We start from the raw sequence: 16,383 nt of genomic DNA, 5'->3' as shown, positions 1-16,383 counted from the left end.
TTGTGACTTAATACATATGCAACGAAATATTATTTTGTACCGATATAGAAAATAATATAAGATCTCCCATCCAATTTCTAAATTATGAAAACTTGGGTTCCATTTTATTTATACTATTTCCCGCATGTATGATTTTTATTATCCATTAATTTAATTTTTTTGTCTGCTATGAAACTTAGAATTAAATTAATATTATTTTCGAAGAATTTTCTAGTTTAAAACTTTATTTATTATTCATGAAATAAATTCTCCATGGAATATTGGAACTCATTCCCTTCTCTTCATCTATCAAGTCCATCATTATCGTACATTGACTCGTAGCTACTCCTATCATGTCTCTCTCGGCTATATCCTCCTAGTGTGTATGGTTTACATATCTCTCATCACTGTGGCGGTGTCTATCTTTATATTCTAACTCTGGTTCTCCTCGTTCCCAACTATTTCAAGATAACTTCCTTTCACTGCTCAATAAGTTAAGTTGTCAATCAAGAACTTTGGTGTTATTATCCATAAAAGTATACCTACTCGAGCAACAAACAATACACTAGGAGCTAGTCCAAGTGTAGTTAGTAAAATCACAACTCACACACAATAGATTTTAGTGAGGAGCTCACTTCCACAATGTATATCCCCTTTTTCCTCAGGCTCACACTCAATGTCACTCGGAGGGCTTAGAAATTTGGTAACTAGGATACTCTCCCTTATTTGCTCTCAAATATGTTAAATCCACAAAAGTAGCACAATTCACCACAGGATATACAACTAGACAAGTATTCACTAATTCTAGAAGCCATGAAGTATGTGAAAACAACACAAATGCTACTTTCACTAAAACAAAAACCTAATAGCTCCACTAAACTAGCACACAAGAACTAACTAAACTAGCGCACAAGAATTAGCAAGCATAGCCCAATAAAAAGAACAATGCAACTACAAAAGATTTTGATAAATTTGCAAAGGCGAAGATGGATGCTCAATATTGGGACTTTTTAATATTCAATAGTATAAGTCAAAAGCTAATTTGAACAAACTCTAACATGACTATTTATACTAGGAGTCAAAAAGATAGCAAAATAGCAGAGTCTGGCACAAAAAGCTAATTTATGGACAAATTTCGGCCACGTGAAATCGGCCTTTGAAAACACCTAGCTCCTGCAAACTCTGGAATACACTGCATCAAAACGCCCAGTCCGCACGATTCATTTTGAAATTCGCGACTTTCATATAATGGCCATAACTTCCTCTCCCGGACTTCAGTTGAGGCATGGTCTTAGAAGTGAATTTGGGAATCACTTTATCTGCATATTACGCCCCAGCTCCAGCGTGGCTCCTTTACATGTCTTCACCCTCTTCTCGGATCTCAATCAATCGATGGTCCTCGATGGTGTTATATTATATGATGTTGAACATCAGGATTCCCATCACATTTATTAGGGTCCGTCCAAAGAAGGAAATATGGGCATTTATTGAGGACTCGAGAGAGTAATAATAAATGACACAGCGATGTGATAATTTATTCTCATAAATTGGGGAAATGGAAATTTTATAATATAAGCCGCTACAAGCATATTTTTTTTATACACTTTAACATATGTGTGGCTTGTACGTGCCGCGTGAAATGGTACATGAAGGCGTGCCATCTCAGGACGTGTCACTCCTCCGATGCCGCGAGACAACAGTGCATGCACGTTGGGACGTGCATACCCATCCCCGGTGATGCTCTTTAATCCCATGCTTTAACTACCTTGATTTAAGAAGTTAGAAATAAATGAAAATAAACAAAGGGACAGGGGTAGAAATATAGTGGAGATATTAGGGGAAAAGGGAAGTAGAGAAAAGAGTCATGATAATTTGCAAAGGTAAAGCTAGGGGGAAATGCAGAGGCTATAAATTAAATATAGAAGCTATGAAGCTATATAAGCTGCTAGGGAGTTTCTTCTATTTTACTAACCCAGACAGATCATTGGATTTACATTGCTTACTGTCAGATTCTTCATCTTTTCCATGAAATTGCTTACCTCCTACTTTAATGAAAAAAACTGCTTTTAACTTCATTAAAATCTAATTAAATGCTACTGCACCCAATACATTATTTTGAGTAGTGTAAAGACAACATCCATGTAAAACAGATTTGATGATTTTGGTTGGAAGAAGGAAACAAATTAATTAAATAGAGAAAAAAGTATATTTTTATGTTTGCATAGCATTTAACAAAAGTAGAGGAAAGAATTGAGTGGCAGCAGATCCCAGAAATGAAAGAGCAGCATCAATAATCAATAATAATAATAACGAAATGCATAGGTTGAAAGCGACTCATCATAACAGCCGTAAAGAAGAATTGTGTGCATTTCTCAAGCAACCAACCAACCCTACTGGGACACTACACATTTACATTTACTCTTTTTTCACAAATTGGTTCACATACATATATATTGCATTGAGGGGTTTTTAATTTAAATTTATAGGAGAAGTGAAATATTGAGTGGAATCACCCAAAGCTCCAAAACCAGATGCTCTTCTTGTCCCCACAAATCACCCATCCCTTTTCCTTAGCATTTTCGTCTTATCACATTTTCCATTCTATATACCACTCTTAATTCCAATATTAATTAACACAAATCATTAATCATAAATATATTTTAACTCACTAATTTCTAGTAAATATTGTCGGCCTTGTAAATGGGGCATTGCCACATGAGAATGCATATGAGCATTGACTCCACAATTTAATATCCAAATAATCAATTAAAGGGTAGATAACTCATTTACCTTAAAATTATATGACCTAAAATGTGTTCTTATTTTAATTTTTTTTATTTATATATAATCGTCAAACACAAAGAGATGTGTAGGGGGCTTAATGATTAATTTTTTTGTCCTATAATATCTCCAATTTTATCCAATTTTTTTGAAATAATGTTATGGAAAAACCCCTATCAAAAATTACTTACAAATATATTTTTAAATCAAATTTTAAAAAATTAGCGCTTATCCATACACCCCTTTATCTCATGAAGTGTGTATAATGGGGTATAGCTCACATCACAAGGGACTATGAAATTTTAAAAACTCTAGAAGAGTAGATGTATCATAACTCATAAGGTAAATAAACAGGATAAATTTACTTTGGCAATAAAAATAGGAAAAAACTTTTCACGCAACGTGGTGAAACCCTAGTCAATTAAACACGATGAGGAAGAATATTAAAGAGTTTGGGCAGAAACTACTGGGGTTGGTCTTCAATGAAAAATACAATAAATAAACGTCACGTGAGTATCTTTTACATGTGAATGTTGAAACATTTATTTTGGTGACTCTGAAAAAAAAAAGTAGAAAATATATAGTAGTACAAGTAGAATAATATGTAGTGGTGAAGAGAGGAAAGCATATTGTGTTAGTAAATGCTTGTCCTAGTATTATTTCTACTTCACAACCCACCATTCATTTGCATTGTGTTTCTACCTGTCCAATTAATTTTATGTGGTACCTCCCACACTCCCACTGCTATCATATGTCGGCTAATATAATACTCCCTCTGTCCCCAAAAAGTATGCACTTTGAGAAATCGGCACGAATTTTAATGCAAAATTGATAAAATAAAATAAAGATAGAAAGAAAAAATAATTATAGCTTGTTTGAATTGGCAGATAGGGACATTTAGAGTGCTTCTAATGGTCCTATCGGGTGTTTGATTTGGCTTATAAATTAACTGCGTGGCCCTTTGAAAGGGCAATGGCCCGTTGAATTTGGGCAGAAAATGGATGTTTTACTATCACCAAGTTTTCAGTGATAATAATCTGGGTAACATAATTTCAATCTCAAATTAAATAGAATTACTAATATACCCTCATATTTAATATACTTCCACACATTGCCGCTTTTGTTCTCAAATGATAGTTTTGGAATTTCACACTATAATGTGATAGTATATAGCAAATCAAACATATATTATTAAAGTCTATGATAATATATCGTCAATTCAAACATCATAAATAAAATAACTAAACCAAGAAAAACATTGTTGCAAAATAATTATACTCTTATCTGAATGAAATATATACACCAATTCAAACACAACCTTAAAGTATTGTTAGTGGAGAATGGATCTCACCTCAATAGAGAGAAAAAAATATCTAAAATTAGAAAGTGCATATTCTTATAGGACGAACTAAAACGGAAAAAGTGCATATTTTTGTGGGACAGATGGAGTAGTTCATCAAAATCAATTTATATTAATCTTGGGCTCAAAAGTCACAATTTTTTTTCCCATTCAACTTACTATTATAATACTTTTTTATTCAATCGGGATGGATCACTTATGTACCAAATTTATTATAAATACTAAAAAAAAAAACAAGAAAATAGCTATCAAGATTATTTTATTGAACCGCCCGGCCTGTTAGGGTCTTGTGGATTTGGGCCCGGCTTGACCCCATCATTGGGCTGAGCTAATTAATGTATTTGACTCTTGGTAACATTATCTTCAAACATACGTACGTACTCCCTCCGTTCTATTGAAAGTGACCCATTTTCCTTTTTGATTTGTCCCTTAACCTATTACTTAAAATAGAAATACTTTTATCTCTACTTTATTCCCTCTCTCTTATTTTACTCTCTCCTCTTACCACATAAAATATAACTGTATAAAAACTCGTGCCGCCTAAAGATCATCTTCCTTGGGACAGATGGAGTACCACATATATACCTTTCGTACGTAGAATAAAATGATAAGGTTAGGGTTAAAATGCATCCTAATTTTATTAAAATTCAGGATAAGCATGAATCTTTAGATAAAAAAATGGATGACGGAGATATAAGATTTTTGGTCGGTATTAATATAATGTGAATAGGTCATTAAGGGGTAAAATGGTCCAATTGTAATATATATGCATATACCTTGAAAATATGTACTCCCTCCGTTCCATAGTAATGGAGGCAATTCTTTTCAGCATGAAGATTAAGAAAAATTATGTTAGGTGAGTTAAGTAAAGGAAGAGTAAGGTAGGAAATGAAAAGGGTAGAGAGTTGTAGAGAGAATAAAGTAAGAGAGAGTAAAGTAAGTGGGAAGAAATGTGTTGATTTTTACTAAAAAAGGAAATGACTCCATTATTATGGAACGTACCAAAATAGCAAAATGACTTCATTACTACGGAACGAAGAGAGTACATTTCATTGGCATTATATACACTGCACTACTTCCGAATTTGGAAAACACACTTAAACAACACTATATATAATGGCTATATATTTTAATGTTTAAATGTGTTTTTCAAATTTCTCTCATATGAATCAGTATATTTAAATACAACGTCAGATTTTATTGTGACTACAAATAAAATTAAAGTATCGCTATTCAGACATTCTACGTTTCTAGGGCCATAGTCCGTTGTAATATTAATAATTGGGCTCACATTCAGAAGCATATGGAGGCCCAAATAAATACTAATTTTATTCCATACGGAAACAATATTACTCTCTCGTCTTATTGAAAAGTGAAACATTTCTTTTAAATTATTTAGTTTATTAATTGTAGAGATGATAAATTAGAGAGATGTATTTCTATTTTTACAAATACATCACTTTGACAAGATTATTTCAAAATAGAATAATGTATGATTTTGAATGAGACAAATAAAGTACTCAATTTAGATTTTCAGAATTTGCTGGTTAACTATATCTATTCATTAATATTTCCACCTCAAATATAAAAAAACTTTAGTGACTGATCCATCTGTTTCACTCTAAGAGATACATTTTTCTTTTTAACATGTCACATGACATGTTTTTAAATATAGAAATATTACGCTTTCTATGTTTTTCCTCTCTTTTACTATTCCCTCCGTCCTACTTTAGGAGTCCCGATTTACCATTTTTTGGTGTCCCACTTTAGGAGTTCCGGTTGGAATATTCCATAAATGGTATTAGGCCTCACATTCCACTAACTTTTTCCCACTCACATTTTATTATAAAACTAATATAAAAAAGTAGGACTCACATTCCACTATCTTTTTTCGCTAACTTTCCTTTACATTTTAAAAAACTCGTGTCGAACTCAACTATGACCCCTAAAGTGGGACGGAGGGAGTATTATTTTCTCTACTTTACTCATAAAATAATAGTATTATATTAAATTATGTGCTGAAGTAGAAATGTTAGTACTTAGCATGAAATGGAGTAAGTATTTTTGTACTTGGTAGTGTCATTCACATTTTTTCAACCACTCACACTCGTCGGTTTAATTGGATATGGATTCACAAAATGAAAACACACACAAAAAGCCCAAAAGCCCCACACATAAAATAAGCTTAATCACCCCTCTTATTCTCTTTATTGGGCCCCACTGAATAAGACATTGTTAGCCCCTTAAATGTTGTTAGAGCATCCGCTACGGCGGATATCCCGCCGGACGTCCAACCGGAGTGCCGAATGTCCGCTCAGGACGTCCGCCATTAGGCAATAACCCGGTGGACGCGGATGTGTGTTGAGGACACCGGAGTTCCGCGGTCTTCGGAGGATGTCCGTCGCGACGTCCGCCATTGCAAGTTCCCGGCAGACGTCCCGATTTTTAATTAAAAAAAAAACTCTATATATACAGCTCGTTGAACTTCATTTCATTCGCACCATCTATTTTAACGAGTTTCTCTCTCTCTCTCTCTCTCTCTACGCTTCTTTTAGTATATCCAAAATGGCTAGTGGCAGTGGTAGTGGTGCGGGTGGTGATGACGTACGCCGGCGAATTAAAGAACGGTTGCGGTCCGTTACATCGAGGGAGATAAATCGTGTGTTACAAGCCGCCTTACAGCGGCAGCGGCAGCCGGCGGTACATCGACCCATCCATCGTCGAGTTATAGTCCCCCAGGACCACATCACTGCACACCATCGGTTGTATGAGGACTACTTCGCACCAGAGCCGCGGTTTGGGGAGAACATGTTCCGGCGACGTTTTAGGATGCGTCGTCCGCTATTTCTGTGTATCGTAGGCGCTTTAGAGTGTCTATACGAATGTTTCAGCATGAGGGAGGATGCGGCCGGTAAACCCGGCCACACGCCCAAATAGAAGTGCACTGCCACAATCAAGCAGCTCGCATACGGAGGTGCGGCCGATATGTTCGACGAATACCTCCACATCGGTGAGACGAGTGCCCGCGATTGCCTGAAGTATTTTTGTTAGGGCGTTTGGGAGATATTCGGTGATGAGTATCTTTGGAAGCCTACCCTCGATGACTGTCAGGCTCTGATGGATATGCACGGGTCTCAACACGGGTTTCTGAGAATATTGGGCAACATAGATTGTATGCATTGGGCTGGAAGAACTGCCCCGCCGCCTGGAAAGGGGTGTACACTACCGGTTTCAAGGGTAAGAATCCCACGATGATCCTTGAAGCGGTAGCTGACTACCGGCTGTGGATTTGGCATGCGTACTTTGGAGTAGCCGGATCGAACAACGACATCAACGTCCTCCAGTCATCGCCCCTTTTCAACGACCAGTGCTTGGGCGTTGGTCTGACCGCCAGTTTCATCACCAACGGCAACCAGCACAATATGGGCTATTATTTTGCGGATGGGATATACCCTATGTGGCTCGTCTTCGCGAAGACAATCAAATGCGAAACAGAAGAAAAGAAGATCGATTTTGCGAGTCGTCAGGAGGCAGCACGAAAGGATGTGGAGCGGGCATTTGGTGTACTCCAAGCTCGATGGGCAGCAGTGAAGGGTCCATCATGGCTGTGGTGTATTGACTGCGTCGGTTGATGTCATGTACGCATGTATTATCATGCACAACATGATTGTTGAAGATAAAGGTCCAGCCCTGACTAATTGGTCCACTGATGATGTTGATGTTGCCGGTCTAAGCCATGGTGTGGCCACCGCCAATGTACGTATGGGGGTACCCCATGGAGAGGCCGATCGGGTCCGTGCATTTGCCGACATGCCGCAACGACAAGCCCATATTCGACTCCAGAACAATATAATTGAAGAGCTATGGACGCGAAGGGGTCGTCGTAGTTGATATTTATAATGTAATTTGTTTAGTTTTTTTTTTTTTTGAAATGTACTTTTTTATTTTTTTTTAATGAAATTATCATTGCACTTTCTCCGTCTATATTCGTGTCGAAATTTAAATTACGTAAAAATTGTTTTATTCCGTAAAATATTTAATTTGGTTAATTTGTGAATTTTTATTATTGTGGATATCCGCGCGGGATGTCCGCCATTGTGCAGTGAGATGTCCTTATGACGTGGCAGTGCAGTGGGAGGTTCTTATGACGTGGCATGAGGTGTTTTTGGGATGTCCGTCGGAACATCCGCACCACTGTGGATGGCTCTTAATAAGTATAGCATTGTCAAAGAGATAATTATTTTCAGAAACACTCGAATAATCTTTTCGTGATCAAATTTAATCTTTTGCACCTGATGAGAAATTCTTATACTCCTTGTTTTCTTTTAAAAATGAGTGAAAGAGCAATGAAGATTGAATCTCAAATCTCTCCAAATCTACATAATGTGGCATGCATTAACATTGTCGTCGTTGAAGAAGTTGCTGACTTTGTCGTCACCGCGTTGGGTGACGGGCAGCGAGCCGTGGCGGTCGGGCATATTGTAGCCGTGGCGCCAATAGTTGTAGCTCTCTTTGTACTCGACCGTAGTGTCCTTGAAATATTGGTTGGCCGTTGTGAAGTAGAGTGGTGGGTTAGGGTACGGCCAAAACTCCGCCCTCTTCCCCGCCCTCCGCACGGCCTTCAACACCTTATTCCGGTCAACGTATCCCAACACCGTCACCTTCTCCATCTCCAACTCCACCTCGACCGAGTCCACCCCTGTCCGATTTCTCTATTTTAATTTATTTAAAAATAATAAAAGTAACATAATTTAATACAATACCTCGGAGTTTGTGAATGGCCTCTTTGACTACTCTTTCGCATCCATTGCAACACATCCTAACTTTGAGCTCCACTGTCTGTAAAGTGGCGTCATTAATTCAAATTAATATTCTTTTTTTCAAAAGATGCTGCTTCCACTACATTAATCATACGCATATTCACCATTCACCAAAAGGATCGAAAACGAACCAAGTAACCTATTAACATCTTTATATCATAAATAATAAATCGAACTCAATTAAATTATATGGAACCTTGAACATAGATCTCAATTAATTATATGGAACCTTGAACATAGATGATTATGTTTATACAGACCAAACATGAGAACTCATCCCAAAAGATTAGTCTGCTAAGAAAGAGAACTCATTAAATCTATATATCCTACACCAGTTGTTCTCACAACCGCTGTGAAAATGGAGTCAGTAACACAATCCATAACATACTTATCTTGATCTAGCCTGTAGGTCGATCGGAGGTTTGAGTTATCTAGAAGAATTAATGTGTCACACTTCATGACATACCTCTCTATATAGGTTGGAGGTTCGAGTTATCTACAAGGATTAGTATGTGTCATAATTCATAACATACTTCTCATCTTGCTTGTAGGTCGAAGGTTTGAGTTATCTAGATATACATAAACTACATGGCATATAATGATTAATGATACTATAGTAGTACAAATATGAAGCAATGTGTATGTAAACATTATATTGATAAATAACATGAACGATAGAAAAAAGATGAATGCATATGTATATGGACTAAACCTGAAGAGAGATAGGGCGAGCCTTAGGCATGGCTTGGAAATGAGCAGTGTGATGATGATCTTGATAGTAATAAGCAAAGGCAGAAAACAAAGGGCCGAATAGCCTCTTTACCAACTTACCCATTTTTTTGAGTGAATATAAAGAGATGATCAAGAAAGGATTAGCGACTAATCCAACTTGAACCCAAAATTATTCCTCAAAAGAGCATCTCTTGCTTTCTTCATTTATATTCTCTCCAGTCTAATTCTCTTTTATTTTAATAATTTTTGGGTTCGTGGCATGTCGACTAACTCTGCAATATTCTTTTTCCTCAACTAAATATCTAATTCCTTAACACCATATATAAATTAAAGTGTGTGTATAAAATAAAAATGAGCCTTTTGGGAGGGAATGGCATCAGTGCTTTTTTGATCTCAAATGGCTTCTGACACTACTGAATAACAGAATATTTCAGTAGATGGGTGTAAGCAAATCGATATCATCAGTTAAAATGCAAAGTTAACAAATATTCTATGTTTTTATTTTATTTTGTAGAGATATCTATTTTTGTTTCACCATCTTTCTCCAATATAACTCGGATGGAAAAGATGATATAGCTACATTTGTGAACTCTTATGAACATATAATAGTGTAATAATATCTACTACTTCATAAATCACCTTCATGACTTGGGGTATTTTAGACCAATTTTTTTTTTTTAAATGTGCAAAGTGCAATAACTTCTCATGATATTTTTTTAAGAATAGCAAACGTAAGTTCAGGATCCATTTATGTCACTCTATAACTTAACTTAATGCTTATTATTTTTGGTGAATCGATTATTTTTGCAAATATTGACAACTTGGGTCCTAAATAGAGTGTACATCACGTGTGCCCAAACCCAAAAGATACTACACGTATTGATAGAGAGATCGTGATATATGGACTAAAGCAACAAAGATTTTTGGTTCCAATATTCCTACGATAATTATTGTTATCTGAATTTTGACGTGCTATGCCAAAGGTTCTATTTCAAGCGTACACAACCAATCTCATTTTAGTTTATTGGATACGTAAGATTTTATTAACCAATTCAATGCCCCGGGTCAAATCATGTACTAATTAATTCTCTTTTATGTTGCTAATATATACTAGTAAGTTGTAACCATAGTATTATGGAAGGCTATCTACTTGTGAGTTATTCCAATTTTAACATGGTAAGAAAATGTACGATAGAACAGACCCAAGATTATTTATTAGAGAAAAGATAGTTGAACTAATAATACTAGTCAAAAGAGAGGCATATAAAAAATAGGAGTGCGCGGCGGCACCACTCCACTTACAAAATAATACATAAAAGTGTAACTAAAATGGAAATTTTGAATCTTCAGTTCTAAGCCATAAAAATTATAATAGTATCTTAAACCCTGATAATAAGTAAAGGACATATGGGCACTGTCTCGGACCCATACTTAAACACAAATTGTGCAAAAGTGTGTAATATATATTGAAAAATGTATAATATTTGGACAGATTATTTTACTGGAATACAAATCTAATATGTAGCCCCCCATGTATTAGTAGGTATGAAAGAGATTCTGAGAAAGTAAAGAACTTCTTAAACAACGCCATAGTCATAATACAACATTATGTCTCCCTCTACACGAACTAAATTTATACAGGAAAAGCATGTGGCTCAGTCACCTAATACACCAAATTGTGATTAGCAAGAAAGGAACAGTGATGCTAATAATTAAGATTACAGACAAATAGTACTTTACATGTCAACCTTGTAGAGCTGCAGCTTGGGGCTTATCCATATCCCAATAAGAACTGATAGGATTATAGCTATGTATACACCCACGACATACACTTTCATAGCGCCTGCACCTCCGCGAACAGATAGGAGTCCTGATTTTTTAGGCGAGGGCGTTCTCACCCTGCTGTTTTGTCCATGTTTTGTGGCTAAGTTTGGATCACTTTTATGGGCAATCTCGGCATCCTGATTCAGTAGAGAGGAAGGCTTATCGGTATTTTCAGAAGCAAGAATATAAAGATTTAGATATGATCCCTTTCAGCTATAGGAATGCATGAACTCTTCCACATTATTTGCAAGTCAATACATACTGTGTGTAATGAATAAATGGAACTAACCTGTTTGCTAAGTGATTGTGATTCATCGTCCTTGGATCTGTCGTTATACTTGGACTCTGGTCTGGGACTCAACCAAAGGCGCAATCGCCTTGGAGCAGTTCCCTGGGATGCATAGTTCATCAAATTTGGTGGATTTCGTGGCTGGCGAGATCGAATCTTGATTCCAGTTTCACTAACAGGGAAATTATCATCTTTGCCTGAAATAGGGTAGCAAAATGTCTCAATTCGTCTAAGGAATGATCCTCCAAATGTATTTGCTAAAGAATCCATTTCTTCAGCAGCATGGCAAGAAGGGGAATGATCGGTGGAAAAGCTTGGACATTGGTCATCCTGCAGGTTGTCAATAGTGGCAGGATTTAGGAAATATCAGGGCTCGATCATTTCATGCTCAATACACAGCTACATTTTATGGAAGTATCCAGAAAACTAGGAATAGGGGCACGATTGATCTAAAATTGCTACAGGGGGTCTTATAGATATCAGAATGATGATCAAGTTAGAAACCCCAATGCATTTGAAAGACTAACTTGTAGTGCAACAAGATCAAAATACTAAGAGAAGGTTTGGTTTCATTTTCTGTTCTAACTTCCATTATCCAGTGGTTCCACTGCAGTTTACCATGTTGTATTAGCGGAAATAAAAAAATATGATCCGACGAATGATTTTTAGCCTATAGTTATTGTATTTTGAAATAATATACTTTGGTGACTATTGCATCTTTTGATAACAAATGGTGGGGATCCACTTCAAAATTTGTTTATAGTAAAAGAAAAAAATGCATATCATATAATTGATAGGTCCCACTGTGATGATGATATGAGACTAAATGTTTTAGAAAAATGGTATTTCAAGTGCAAAAAAGAATGAAGCAATCATGCATCTAGTATTAAGATTAACAAAAAATAGGAAAAGAATATTTGAAAATAAACAAGAGAGGCCTATCCATGCTACCTCTGCTTGAACATTGCCATGTGTTTTATGCTATATGAAATGAAGGTACAATCTTACCTGACAAATTGCAAGTGGTGCATGCATTGGATCATCAATGTAGCTAGGAAAAAAGTTCTCGCTCGGATCATAGGTCTTGTGGTTAGTGGAGGCTTCGTAGAAGCAGTTTCCATGGTTTTGAAGGCCTTTCAATAGCTCTGAAAGGGATGCATCCGGTTCAGAAGTGCCATCTTGGAAATGAAATCCATTTCTTTCATAGCCAAAGTCAGCAGCAAAGGGTGAACCAATGGGAGACACCAAATCTTCATAACTGTGTGAGTGAAGGGCACCTAAGTCCACGTTATTAAATTGATTGTATGTGGCTCCTTCCGACATTGAATTGGTTTGCAGAGGCAGAGACACCTGATGAATATGGCGAAGACAACAGCTAAAATTTGAGTCTATTTATTATTTCAGATGTTAAATAGTATAAAGATGAAAAGTAGCACAGGATAATCCAAATTTTCTTATCACCTCCATTGCTGTTTCTTCTCCTGAATGATCAATACCATCAGATACACAGCTTTCAACAGGTGCTAGGTTAGTAGGAGTCTGACAATCAGCTGGATCTTTCAACCACTTCTTTACCTCTTCCGATTCCTCAACCATTTGCATATCCAGCATTGATGTCTCTCGAAACACATCTGAAGATACATCATCCGGAGAAGATTTATATGTACAAGGGACTGAGCCCATATGTTTGACTCCACTGCATTTCCAATTGTCAAGCCTCTCATCTGCCTTGTGGAACAAGCGGAATAGGACATAGTCACCCTGGAGCAATGGGAAAGAAGTTAATTAGAAACAAGATACTAGCAAGTAACCAGAAACCGGAATCTCAATCAGAAAGATGCAGAAGCCAGAAAATAATGAGTATTAGTACTTAATATATATGTAAAAGGAATTTAGCATGGAGCCAGAAAATAATGAGTATTCATGTTTATGGTATTATGCATATGTTTCCCACATTTGCATGAGAGGAGGAGCAAGAGACAGAAAGACAGTATATAATTGTTGACCTGTCCAGGAGCAGTGCCATTAAGATCTGGCTCAGTGGCACGATACTCGTGCATTATCCAATTTGTCCGTTCACCCTTTGGAGCACGACCCCTATAAAACACTAGAGTTTTCTTCAATCCAATTCCAATCACATGTGAGTGGGAGTGACCTTCGGAGGATGACTTGCGAGATTTTATGGTACGATCCTTTCCTGTTGCTTTCCAGTAACCAGCTTCTGTGGCTCTATTAGAACGATACCCATTTGGATATTTTTTATCGCGGGGGCAAAAGAAAAACCATTCTGGGTCATCGGATTTTACAACGGAGAGTGCTGAACAAAATCAAACAATCAGGGTATAGAAATCTTCATTAGTCTAGAGATATGGCCTTATAATCCATAAAGAAACTCACATTGCCCAATTGACCCATACTAAACTGTAGCTTGGACACACTTCAGGTTACTTAAAAACTACATATGAAAAAGGAAAAGTAGGAAGTGAAACTTATCACACCAGAAATTTCCTTGAGGCTAAGTCAAAAGGAATGTGGCTAATTTACTTCTCTTAGTAATAGTACTAGATTATAACAGGGCCTTCTTTAACCTTGCAATCTTAAACAACAACTCAAAGTAACATTTTACCTAGACCAGTCAGTATTATTTTGTGACGCATACACTAGATTATTTGAAGGGTAAAGGGTCGATTTAGTCTCATCGTTTGGGGGCGTTTACCATTTAGTACCCATCTTTTCATTTTTGTGGATGAGATGTCCTACAAAAAAAATCTGGCATGTGACAGCTGAAATTACACGTCGATTACCCAAGATACACGTTGATTAATCAAATTGCACGCTGATTACCAAAAACTAAACAACGATTACTCAATCGACGTGTAATTTTTGACTGTCGGGTCATATTTCGATCACCAAAATTTTTCCGCACGGCATTTTGTTCCCAAAATGATACGATGGGTACTAAGTGGTAAATTACCTAAACCGTGGGACATTTTTGGGAAAATGCTCCAAACGATCGTACAAAATCAACCATTTACCCTTCCTTAAATGATCCACACTACAATCTACAATATGAACAGTTTAAAGTTTCAATTGATTATCAGCCAGAAGTAACAATTTCTCCTAAGTTAAAGTGCACATTTGATAAAGCAACAGGTTACAACACCAAAAACTATTAAATGCTACAACTTCAACGTCAATCAACAGAGCAAGGAAAAGCGTACCAGGGAGATCCCAGGGCTCCCATTTACAGACGTCGATCTCAGGGATGACATCAACAGCGGAATGGCGGCCGTTGATCTTGAGCCTCAAATAATGGTTGACGAGCTCCTCGTCCGTGGGCCGGAAGCGGAACCCCTTGGGCAGAGCCTCCAATTTCATCGCATTAACCTCCAAAATTCAGCGCAGTTTCGAAATTTCTACAGCTATTGATCCCTAGAATGGTCAAATCGGAGAAGAAAAAGGTCCTTGAGCTCCGAAATGATCTACTTTTTGGTTCACGTGGTGGCCAACTACAAAAAGGTGACGAGCAGTAGCCAATCAGAGGACGTCAGTGTTGTCCTCTGCAATGGACGAATTGCTGCGATCAAATCACTGTAACAATCATTCACTCCCATGCCCAATACCTCAGCAATTATACTCGTACACGCCAATCTCGAAACGATATTAGGCTCGTGTTGCTCGATACCTTAATTTATAAGTTTCCTTTTGGATAATGGCAATTATTGTAAATATCTGTGTGTGTTTTTTATTCAATTTTGATGACTCAACTCAAGCCTAATCATAAATTGTTTTATACTAGTAGGACTTTAAATGGGCTCACATTACTAAATAAATAAACCTTTGTTTTTATACGGATGACTAGAATCCTTAATCATTAATTGTTTTATGATGATAATTTAAATGGGCTCATATTAATATCCTCAACCTCGGATTTGGGTCCGCTTTAGAGTGTCCACGTGCCACAGACACGATTCCGTCCAAGGCATAGCCACAAAAACTTTTCCACAGCCACAAAAACTTTTCCATCTAATAGTGGTCACGCCACAGACACAAACCACGTTATTTTATCAATAGTTGGTATATTTTAATTGGATTGGAACAAAATTAATTAGATAAAAATAAATAGGATGGAATGAAATATTGATTGGAACAAAATTAATTGGACAGCCGCGTCAGCGCCACGGCCCATGCCCATCGCCCCTTCCTCGTCACAAATGCGGCTCACGGTCGTCCACCCCACCCCACCCCGCCGCAGATCCATCGTTTCCAGCAATAGCGGCCCGCAGCGCCTGCCGCGCCGCTCCTATTGGAGTCACTCTTACACAGCAGCCAAAATTTCACGTGTTGGCTATGTAGATAACTTGGCACCACGAAATCCGTAAAATGACATGAATGTTCATTACATATACTCCCTCCGTTTCGCCATAGTTGAGGCGGAACTTTTGGGCAAGGAGTTTTAGAAATGAATGTTGGATGTATTAAATAAATAGATTAAAAAGTAAGAGAGAGGAAAAGGTAGAGAGAATAAAGTATGAAGTGAATAAAGTAGAGAGAATAAAGTAAAAAAGAGTAAAGTAAGAAAGAGAAAAAAGTTACAA

At 37.0% G+C, this 16,383-nt stretch overlaps 2 protein-coding genes and 1 pseudogene across 2 annotated transcripts; 1 reads left to right on the top strand and 2 right to left on the bottom strand.

Annotated features, from left to right (window-relative positions):
- The first annotated feature begins 4,929 nt into the window (after positions 1 to 4,929).
- LOC148934377 (uncharacterized) lies at positions 4,930 to 7,752 on the top strand (annotated as a pseudogene).
- Positions 7,753 to 8,413: 661 nt separating this feature from the next.
- LOC125185552 (heavy metal-associated isoprenylated plant protein 30-like) lies at positions 8,414 to 9,828 on the bottom strand. The gene is made up of 3 exons (XM_048082108.2): positions 9,653 to 9,828; positions 8,884 to 8,959; positions 8,414 to 8,819 (listed from the first exon to the last, which is right to left on the bottom strand). Exons 1-3 carry the CDS (start codon positions 9,773 to 9,775, stop codon positions 8,497 to 8,499), a joined length of 522 nt encoding a protein of 173 aa, XP_047938065.1. The 5' UTR covers positions 9,776 to 9,828; the 3' UTR covers positions 8,414 to 8,496.
- Positions 9,829 to 11,227: 1,399 nt separating this feature from the next.
- On the bottom strand, positions 11,228 to 15,470 carry LOC125219180 (protein NTM1-like 9). Its single transcript, XM_089069584.1, has 6 exons — positions 15,007 to 15,470; positions 13,792 to 14,102; positions 13,247 to 13,546; positions 12,794 to 13,135; positions 11,786 to 12,115; positions 11,228 to 11,633 (listed from the first exon to the last, which is right to left on the bottom strand). The coding sequence occupies exons 1-6, from the start codon at positions 15,161 to 15,163 to the stop codon at positions 11,409 to 11,411; spliced, it is 1,665 nt and encodes a 554-aa protein (XP_088925710.1). The 5' UTR covers positions 15,164 to 15,470; the 3' UTR covers positions 11,228 to 11,408.
- Positions 15,471 to 16,383: the final 913 nt, after the last annotated feature.

Source organism: Salvia hispanica, chromosome 1, assembly GCF_029641045.1.
Source record: "Salvia hispanica isolate PSC_SH4W2 chromosome 1, Shi_PSC_v1, whole genome shotgun sequence".
Lineage (NCBI taxonomy): Eukaryota > Viridiplantae > Streptophyta > Magnoliopsida > Lamiales > Lamiaceae > Salvia > Salvia hispanica.
This window is presented reverse-complemented; position numbering and strand designations above follow the sequence as displayed.

Excerpts from the sequence above, each read along its gene's own strand:
- LOC125185552 (XM_048082108.2), bottom strand. The coding sequence starts at position 9,775 with ATGGGTAAGTTGGTAAAGAGGCTATTCGGCCCTTTGTTTTCTGCCTTT. Across the intron at positions 8,960-9,652 it reads CTCGCCCTATCTCTCTTCAG|ACAGTGGAGCTCAAAGTTAG; the intron begins GTTTAGTCCATA and ends GCCACTTTACAG. Across the intron at positions 8,820-8,883 it reads GGCCATTCACAAACTCCGAG|GGGTGGACTCGGTCGAGGTG; the intron begins GTATTGTATTAA and ends GAAATCGGACAG.
- LOC125219180 (XM_089069584.1), bottom strand. The coding sequence starts at position 15,163 with ATGAAATTGGAGGCTCTGCCCAAGGGGTTCCGCTTCCGGCCCACGGAC. Across the intron at positions 13,136-13,246 it reads GAGAAGAAACAGCAATGGAG|GTGTCTCTGCCTCTGCAAAC; the intron begins GTGATAAGAAAA and ends CATATTCATCAG. Across the intron at positions 12,116-12,793 it reads CACCACTTGCAATTTGTCAG|GATGACCAATGTCCAAGCTT; the intron begins GTAAGATTGTAC and ends GACAACCTGCAG.